At 48.4% G+C, this 9,727-nt stretch overlaps 1 protein-coding gene and 1 pseudogene across 4 annotated transcripts in view; one reads left to right on the top strand and one right to left on the bottom strand.

Annotated features, from left to right (window-relative positions):
• The first annotated feature begins 219 nt into the window (after positions 1-219).
• Positions 220-9,727, top strand: part of TSPAN15 (tetraspanin 15) — a 47,866-nt gene continuing 38,358 nt past the window's right edge. For 3 of the 4 annotated variants that reach the window (XM_015592159.2, XM_015592161.2, XM_015592160.2), the window contains exon 1: positions 230-435. In XM_015592159.2, coding sequence (XP_015447645.1) covers positions 340-435 — 96 coding nt within the window. In that variant the 5' untranslated portion in view covers positions 230-339. Of the gene's footprint in view, positions 436-9,727 lie in introns of all 4 variants that reach the window. The other variant, XM_006915559.3, reaches the window with a different exon arrangement.
• LOC112482775 lies at positions 3,835-3,950 on the bottom strand (annotated as a pseudogene).

The raw sequence follows: 9,727 nt of genomic DNA, 5'->3' as shown, positions 1-9,727 counted from the left end.
CATTGTCTCACGCCCCATTAGTACAGGCGTTTTCAGAGTTGCACGCGACCTCCTTTGCAAAAACCCTCGCCCCCTCCCCTCCCTTATCCTCCTCTGAGTTCTGAGCCGTAGCCCTGCCCCCAGCCCGCCTCCTCCCAGGGCTGGGCTGCTGCCTCGCGCCCATTGGCCGCTGGGGCTAGCTGGTCCCGGGCCTCGGCTGTGATTGCGGCTCGCCAGTGTCAGTCCCCGAGTGAGCGCCGGTGGCGGGGCCAGCAGCCCGGCAGGCAGCCGCAGGTGGGGGTGCTCGCAGCCAGGGACCTAGCCGGATAGCCCCGGGGCCCGGCGCCACAAGTGCCCAGGATGCCCCGCGGGGACTCGGAGCAGGTGCGCTACTGTGCGCGCCTCTCCTACCTCTGGCTCAAATTCTCGCTCGTCATTTACTCCACAGTGTTCTGGGTGAGTGACCCCAGTAGGGCCTGTGGGTGGGGATGGGGGACACACTCCATCGACTGCTCCCACGCCGATCCCGGGATTGGGTCCAGACTTGGCTGCTTCTGGGAGGGCGCGCGGGGAGGTGGGGTGGAGTGGGGCCGCACGTCTAGTTTCTCGTCCCACTCTCCCTGGGAACCTGGAAATTCTGGTGACCAGGCTCAGCCAGAATTTCAGCCGCCGAGTCGGGAGTCTTAGAGCTGGTTAGCTACGACGAAGAAGCACTGCCTGGCTTACGGGCTTGCACCTGACTGGTGCTCTGTCTGGTCCCGCGCATCCGCTGGTGCAGTAGCGGGTGGTTCCCGCGTCGGCCGCGCCCACCCCGAGTTTGCCTCCTCATCAGCCTTTGGAGTACGTGGTCAGGCTTTGTGGCCCTGGACTCCCAGTCCCATCCCCACTATTTACTTGCTGTTGCCCCTGAACAAGATGCTACCCCACTGCTCTTGGTTTCCTCTTGGGTAGAAGGAGGATTGCCAGGAGGATGCGCGTGCCTTGTCCGCGTAGTGGTTGGGAGGATTCCACCAGATGACATCTGGGGAGGTCTCCGGCCGCTCCTAGGTGCCCAGTAACTATTTCTGAGCCCACTGAGCTTTACCCCTTCTTTCTCTTGTTGCGGGGCAGCATGATAGTAGTTGGACATGAACTAGCCTTCAAATCCTGCCTCTACCACTTTCTAGCTGCATGATCTTGGGGAAGTTACTTTAACTCTCTAGGCCATAGTTTTCTCATATGCAAATGGTGACAGTAATTATATCCAACTTTTAAGATGTTTGTGGAGATTAAATGAAATAGGTGAAGTACAATGCTTAGCATGGGGACCAGTGAAGAGCTCAAGAAATGTGAGCCATTTTTATTATTGTGGGCTGGGCCCTTCTAATAAACTATCCCAAGAGACTGGATTTCTTTATGGAAATTTCAGACTAGGCTGGCCCCCACCTAGAAATGAGGACATTTTTCTACAGTCCACTCCAGCCCTGCCCCTGTAGAATATATTCCAGTATGCCACAGGGCAGTCTTACCCAGGGACCAGAGAGGAAGTCACCCACACCCATCTCCCTAAAACACATATGCTCTACTGATCTCAGCTCCTTGTTGGGTCTATTCTGCTAGCAGGAACTGCTAGTTCTGCCATCAGGTCTCACTTTCCATGTGACCCCTCTGTAGATGTGACCTTGCCTAGTAGTCAAGGGATCCAGATTCCAGTCTCGTTCTGTTACTGACTCACTGGGAGACCCTAGGCAAGTCACTTCCCTATTTGGGGCCTCAGAGCTGTGAAATGACTTGCCTATCTAGAAAACCAGGTGAACCCAGCTCCAAATCCAGTTCTCTGACTCTAGGTAATGTGGAAGAGAGATGAGCAGTATATTTGGGGGCCAGAGGAAGGAGCATGGACCTGTTGGTAGAAGCTCCAGGGAGACAGCAGGTTGTATGTGAGTTTGAGGCGGGGGTGATTTAAGCTCTCATTTAGTGGTTCTATCCCAACCTTCCATCGGAATCAACTAGAGAATTTTAAAAACACTACAGATACCAGGGTATGGGTATTTATTTAAGCTCATTTAAGCTCTCCAGGTAATTCTAGTGTGTAGTCAGAATTGAAAACTGCTGGGCTAGATGGTCTCATAGGCTTCTTGATTCTGATTCTGCGATTCTTTGCCAGCCCCTTGCTTGTCTGGCCTCAGGAGCTCTTCTCTCTGTAGGTCAGAGTTGAAAGAGAGAAAGCTAAGGTTGATGGGTGGGGAGGTGGGCAATTAAGGGAAGACCAGGAGTCAGAAGATGGGGGTTATGTTTCTGGCTTCACCCTTTCTCTCCGTATGTAATCACTGTCCAGTCTCTTAGCCTCTTTTTCCCATCTGTAAAATGGATAACTGATACCATGCTCCATACTTCACTGGACCTTTTTTTAGAATTAGTGATGTGAGGAAATCGTGACATGTGGGCAAGCCAAGAGCTATATAAAAGAAAGTTATACCATTAAAACTTAAATTTTCAAGGCCTTGTTCTGTTATTGTCCCCTGCAGCCCAGAGAGAAGGCCACCTTATGGCTCTTGCTTTACTTCTTTGGGGCAGGATGGGACTCAGAACTTGGAATCCTTTCTCTCCAGCCATCCGAGATTGCCTTACCAAATCCTTGACTTCCCACCGCTGGAAGTATTTCTGCTTAAAAATCTCCCTACCCATGCCAAGAACTCAGCCACCTGCCAGCTCTGCCAGGGCAGCTCCAGGTGCCAGAGTTTGACTGCAGGGCGGAGCCCAGTGTGAGTAAGTAATTTGTTTGAGACTGGGTTTGCTGTTAATTGGAAATCATTATAGGAAAGCCCATTATCTCTGGTACTATCCCTCGGGAGGAGGAGTGGTGCCAAAGGTTACTTGTTTATAAGCCCAAAGTATTTACACTTTCATCTCAGTCTTTAGTTCTGGAAGGCGCTATGGTTTTACCATGGCCATGCACCTTCTCTAAGACATTTTGCTTTAGAACTGATTATGAAATAATGATCTTGTATAAAATTTAAAAGTATAAAAGAATAGTCATCAGTGACAGGCTTCCTTCCTACCCTCTCCCCTGGCCTGCCCTGGCCAGAAGGGACATCTATTATCTGTTTTTTTTTTTTGTGTGTGATGCTTTTGTGAGCTAATATTCCTAGCCATAGGATGCCCTATGGATATAAAATACACACATGTGTATTATATATTCTTTTCCCCCCTACATAAGGTAGCACACTATACACAGTTCTGCCCTTACCTTTTCACTTAAAGTTAAATCCACGTAAATTTTGGAGCTCTGCTAGAGGCTGCCTCATTCTGTTTGATAGCTGCATAGAATTCACTCTAGGCTATGCCAAACTTTAATCAGTCTCCAGCTGGGGAACTCAGGTTGTTTCCAGTTTCTAGTTACTGTAAACAGTGCCGCATGTTTGAATATGTTGCTTTGCACATATGTGTTCATGTCTGCAGGATAATTTCTAGAAGTGGAATTGCTGCGTTAACAGGCATGGGCATGTATAATACACATTCAGAAATGCACCGATCATAAGTGTATACAGCTTGATGAATTTTTACAAAGTGAACACACCTGTAATAATTAGCCCCCTCAGGTCAACCAATAGAATGAAAAGCAGAAGTCAGGCCCCCCAGCCCTTGTGCCCATTTCCAGTCCCTACCTTCCTCCCTCAATCACTATTGGAATGTTTAATAGCAAAAGACAGCTTTGCCTGGTTTTATATGTGTGCTTATGATGTTGATAGATGTTGTTAAATTGCCCTACATAGAGGTTTTACCAATTGTAATATTATTTACTATATTTGTTTAAACTCACTTTTTAAACTTAAATTTGTTTTTATTTATTTTTTCTAAATTTATTATTATTTATGCCTACAGCACCTGGTCTTCCTGGGTGGTCTCCCATCCAAGTACTAACCAGGCCTGACCCTGCTTAGCTTCCGAGATCAAACACCGAGCTTATTCAGAGTGGCATGGCCACAGACCATGGACTGTGGCTCCACTGGGGTGTGAACTCAGGACTTTCTGTGCACAAAGCAGACGTGCTAATCACTACACTATGGAACCACATCCAGAACTTAAATTTGTTTTTAAAAGGAGGGTTTATAGCACTACTGCCAATGGGAAACCAACATTCTGTCATTAAAAATATCAGGTAACAGGTACAATAAATACAGTGCAGGGGAAACAAAACATTATTAAATCCTAGCTAGATATTGTGGGTGCTATAGGCTATGAACCCGAGGCCTGCCCTCTGTTCAAAACGCAGGTTGGCAAGTGTTTGAGAGGCTTAAACACAAATTGGCACCAAAATTGAGGTTTGCTCCTTGATGTGATTGGCGGGGATTGGAAGGGAATTGAGCAATGAAAACTTTCCTCAGTCTATGAGTTAATATGCGTATGACCTTGAACCACTTAACAGAGATTTCCTGTCTCGCACTTGGAGACCTTCTCATTTTCAGAGAGGGCCCTCAGGGCCCAGTGAAGATGTGTTTCAGGGTCACTCAGTAGACTTGGCACGGACCCCCAGTTGTCCTCATCCTCAGTTCATTGCTCCGTTTTGGTAGGTTGCTGAGGATTTCTCCATGAGCAATGAGCTCAGCCAGAGGCACTTGGAGCCTCCTCTTCCCACCATGCAGGGTGAATCATTCTGACACACGTACCCTCAGCCCTTTAGGGACACATCTCTAATTTTAGCACTGACCACAGGGTATTCTAGAGATCCGTTTACACAATTTTTTTTTTTTTTTTCCTGGACTGTAACTCCTGGAGGTCAGGGTGTAGCTCATTTACATCTTCCAAATGCTTATCTTGGGGCTGGGCACCTAGTAGGTGCTAGTAGGTGCTCAGGGAAGGCTTGTTCCATTGATGTGGTTGAGTTCCAATCTGTGTGTTCTAAGCAAGGATCTAAAACGACAGTGCCTCCATTAGAGGCTGAGGCTGGGTGTATAGTCAACAGTGGCTAGGTTTTGCTGAAGCCTTGAATTTACAAAGTGGCCTGGGCTGATCATGGAGATACTGGCTTTCTAGAAAGCACCTAGTCTGTTGCCTTGACAAATGAGGTGTTGACTAATCATTATTGGTAGTAGTATTATTAGTAGTATGTATTGGAAACATTAGTTGTAATGTTAGGAAGAAAAAGACTTTAGTGGGGTGAGTGGGAAAGAAGTAGATGTGGGTAAGTAGAGGAGGAAATGAGTACCAAAGGCAATATTAACTCTTCTTTGCCTTGTCCAAGGATAGACCCTGTTATCATAGCTTAGGCCTGTGATTCTTTCTATTTCCCAATGGTTTCATGGTTAGGAGCGTGGACTCTGGACCAGGCTGCCGTTGTTTAAATCCCAGCTCTGGCAATTATAGGTTGAGTGACTTAGGCACTAACTTCCATGTGCCTCATTTGCCTTATTTGTAAAATGAGTGATATTAGAGTTGCTGAGACCATTAAATGGATTCATATATAGGAAATGCTTAGAGCAATGCCTGGCACATGATAAACATGAACTGCTCAGTTAGCCATTCTCCTCCTACCTTCTTCTCTATTCTAGGTGCTCAAGAGCCACAGACTGAGAATGAGAAGGGCCCTTGAAGTCACCTCCAGCGTGACCTTTTCATTTTACCAAGGAGAAGACAGAGGCCTGGAGGGAGGAAGCGAGTTGCTTGAGACTCTACAGCAAGCTAGGGACAGACCAAGAGCAGGACCTAGGCTGCCTGAGGGTACATGTATCAGTTTCTTCACTGGATCACCGTGACCCTTACCAGCCGTTCCCCTTCTCCTGCAAGAAGTGGTTTCCCCCTGGTGTCAGGGCTCAGGGCGTGGGTGGAGGGCATTTCTGTCTGGCTTCATCTAATGCTTAACTGGGAGGCCAGGTACTTGTCTTCTTCCAGAAATGCTGGAAATGCTGGAGGTACCTGGTCTCCCAGTTAAGCATTAGATGAAGCCAGACAGAAAAGAAAGTAGTTTCAGTTTCCAGCCCTGACACCAGGGGGAAACCACTTCTTGCAGGAGAAGGGGAACGGAGCTTTTATTTTTGCGAAAATGATATGCGCACATAATTTTTAAAAATTCCAAGCAATTCAGGCAAGTACGGTGAAAAAACAATAGTAGTCACCTTCGATTCTACCACCGTTACAGGTTAGTGAACATCTGTCAGGATACCTCCTTGTACGTATTTCATTTCCTAGGTTTTTCAAAAACTGTGCTACCAGTGGACAGGCTGTGCTGGGTGCAGTGTGGGGTGCTGCGGAGGTGCCTGGGGTCTGGCAGTCGGTTCCTGTGTCGTTTCCAGATGAGCAAACTGAGGCCCCGGGAAAGTCTCTTTGCTCTTAGTCTAGTCTTCTGTGTATGATCCCTCTCTTTCTGAAAGGCAGGGATTGTTTTAAGTTGTAGGACTGGTTGGGACTTTGCTGCCTTTGGTTGTTTGTTCCTGAGAAGTAGGAATAAGGACCTGCCTCCTTCCTCCTGCTGCCCGGTGCCTCTTCTCTCTGGGTGACTCACAATGCCAACCTGGGGTGGGGCTCAGTAAACCAGATAAGAAACTGATAATGAAATTTCTGTACCAGCTGGCTCCACATACAGGGAATGATGTCTTCTAGGTAAGGCCAGGGCACAGGAGATTGAAAAGAAAAGCCTTTTTCAGAAAGAAGCTTTGGATCTGAGTGGGTTTGAATCCACTCTTAGTAGAAGGCAAGAGAATCCAGTCTCGACCTGCTATTCTCCCCAGGGTGGGATGGTTCATTTACTTATTCAGTTAAGAAATAGTTATTTGATGGCGACTGCGTATGCCAGGCACTGTTATAGTTACTGAGAAACAACTATGAACAAGAAAGACTTAGTCCAGACCTTGGAAAGCAGACAAACCAGTAAATAAACATAGTTTGTGATAGGTGCTAAAGAGGCAATTAGAGAACAAGCGAGAAGAGATGGAAGTTCCTACTTTAATGGGTGGTTGAGGAAGGAGTTTAGAAGGACCTGACATTTCAGCTGAAGCTCAAGGAGTGAGAAGGAGCTAGCCATAAGAAAAGTCCTGTAGAGAGCATCTCAGGGAGCAGTAGAGTGAGGGGCAGTTCTGATTGGCTGCGTGACCACAGACAAGTCACGGACAACTCCCTGTGCCTCATTTTCAGTTTGTGGCAAGGGAATAAACTATGGTACCTCTCACAGGTGCTGCGCTTGGACGGGGTGATGCCTGCAGGGCTCTTAGCGGAGTCATGTGTGATAAGCATTAGAGCAGATGACAGGAGGAGTGGTGACTGGTGTCCCTGGGCAGGAGCCCAGAGCTTACTGGATGAGGGGTTGAGGGGTTCTGGAGGAGGTTGAGGGGTTCTGGAGGAGCCGCCCTCTTGTGCTTGCCCCACCATACTTTGCTTCACCTCTTTGGATCCTCAGAACAACCCTGTGAGCTGGGTAGACAAGGCACTGGTCCCATTTTATAGCTGAAGAGACCGAGGCCCTGAGAGCGGGTAAGGCTGGCACAACCAACCATTTGCATCTGTTCCTGAGACAAAAGCTATTTCATAGTGAAAATGGTGCCTGCTGTGTTTTATTTAATTTTTCCAAAGGAGACTTTCCCACTATGGGAGGTATTTGCATCTTGACCTGAAGGGAAATTAATATTTGCCCAGAGGGTAGAATGAAAACAGCCTTGGCCTGGTCAGTGCTTAGAGCCCTCCCCCTTCCTGCAGGAGAGCCCCTCCCTGATGTGGCCTTGGACCAGTCACACAGCCCCCCAGCTCTTTCTACCAGTGGACTGGGTGCTGTGGGCTCAGAGGTGAGAGCAGTGTGCTTGGCAGTGGGTCAAGGCCAGCTCCAGCCCACCTGTCACAAGTTGAGATGAAGTCTCTTGTTTGGAGTGGAGTGGGGTGCTGGCTTCCAAGGCTGGCACCAAATTCTGAGACTGGGTCACTTTTTTGTGGGCCTTGACTGTGGCTCGAGGCCTCCTGCCATGGAGGATTTGACAAATACACATATCCAGGTCCCATCTTCAGAGCAGATTTCATGGGTCTGGGGTGGGGCCCACTCACCTATAATTTTAAAACTTCCTCTGGTGATTCTAATGTGCAGCCAGAGTGGAAACCGCAGCTCATGGCAGTGTCTGTGAGGGAATTCTGATGGGACTGGTCCAGTTTCCAAGATGACTTTCCGGTTGAATCCTGAGTAATATGCTGAACCTTTTCCCAATCTTGCCAATGATCTGGATCATCTCTGTGGGCTAGGGAAGTTAGTGACCACGTTTGGGAGAGGCTCGGCACCAAGACAGTAGGCCCAGAAGGGGAGAGAGTGTATGAGCCAGGGGAGGAGGGAGGTGCGGGGGTGGGGGAGCTGGCGGGGCCCAGTGTGAACAAGCAACAGCTGGTGGGGTGTGGAGATGGGCAGCCTGGGGATGTGGGAGGCTGGGCTTCTTCAGGGAACTGGGATGTATCTGTCTCAGAGGTGGGGGAGGGGAGCCCATGGTTCTAGAATTTTGCTTTCCTTTTGGTTATCTTTACAGCAATCTTTTTTCTGCTCTATAGTTAACTTCCTAACTGAAGAAGTCTCTATAGAAGCAGACCTGAGTTTCTTCAGTCAGGGATTCACATACTTGGAAGGGTGAACAGTGATACACGCCCCCTTTAATTATGTTTCCAGTCTGAGAACTGCTGATGCATAGGCATCATGTTAGGAAGCTGTATGTATATCAGCGGCCTGCAGTTCTGGCCCCCGTAGGAGGGGTGCAGCAGGTGGTGGGGAATCCAGATAGGTGCAGCGAGCTTGCTTGGGGTCATGGCGATAAACTAGTGGCCTGTGAGTGGAGGGATGGGGACTTGACTTTGACTCTGACCAGTGATCTCTGTAGTGGGTTGAATGGTGCCCCCTACGTTCCTCCAAAAGATATATTTGTCTCCCAGAACCTGTGAATGTGACCTTATATGGAAAAAAGGTCTTTGCAGATATAATTAAGATCAGAATCTTAAGATGAAATCGTCTTGGATTGCCTGAGTGTGCCTTAAATCCAATGACAAATGCCCTTATAAGAGAAAAGCAGAGGGAGCTTTGAGACAGACGGGAAAAGACTTTGCGAATACAGAGAGGAGGAGGCTACGCGAATACAGAGGCAGACAAGACCAGGAACGCCTCAGAGCCACCAGAAGCTGGAACAGGCAAGGGAGGATCTGCCTCTAGAGCCTCCGGAGGGAGCATGGTCCTGTGACACTTCGGTTTCTGACCTCTGGCCTCCAGGATAGTGAAGGAATACATTGCTGTTGTTTTAAGGCACCCAGTTTGTGGTAATTTGTTATGGCAGCTCCTGGAGACTAATGCAAGGCTTTTCTAGGGAGGGCCTCAGTTGGACAGGGCCCTGAAAATACCTTTGCCTACTGTGGTTTGTAGTGAAGACTGAGGAAGAGACCAGGGGTGGGGCTGGGGGAGAAGCAAGGACGGCAGCTTCATGTTGGCCCACGTCGGTCAAAGGCTGTGATCTACAACCAGTTTCTTCTGGGCTTCTCTGCAAGGAAAGCTTGATGGAAAGGGGTTAACACAGGGGCAGGGAGTGCAAGTTAGCTTTCAGGAAGGATTTCCTGGTTCTGAAAGTAGTTAAATTGAAACTGCTTGCCAAGTGGGGCTATAAAATATCTGGGATTTCCTTACAACCTTTCAGAACAGGAGTGTCACCTATCATATGGGACAATTAGGATGGTTTGAAATTCCAGTTGGGCTGAACTTTGGAGGGCCATGGGGCCATCTGGTCCAGCCAATTCCTATCAGAGGGAAGGAAACTGAGACCGG

The sequence above is a fragment of the Pteropus alecto genome, unplaced genomic scaffold (genome assembly GCF_000325575.1).
Source record: "Pteropus alecto unplaced genomic scaffold, ASM32557v1 scaffold155, whole genome shotgun sequence".
Taxonomy (NCBI): Eukaryota; Metazoa; Chordata; class Mammalia; order Chiroptera; family Pteropodidae; genus Pteropus; species Pteropus alecto.
Note: the sequence above shows the minus strand (reverse complement) of the source record. Positions and strands in the feature narration are given on the sequence as shown.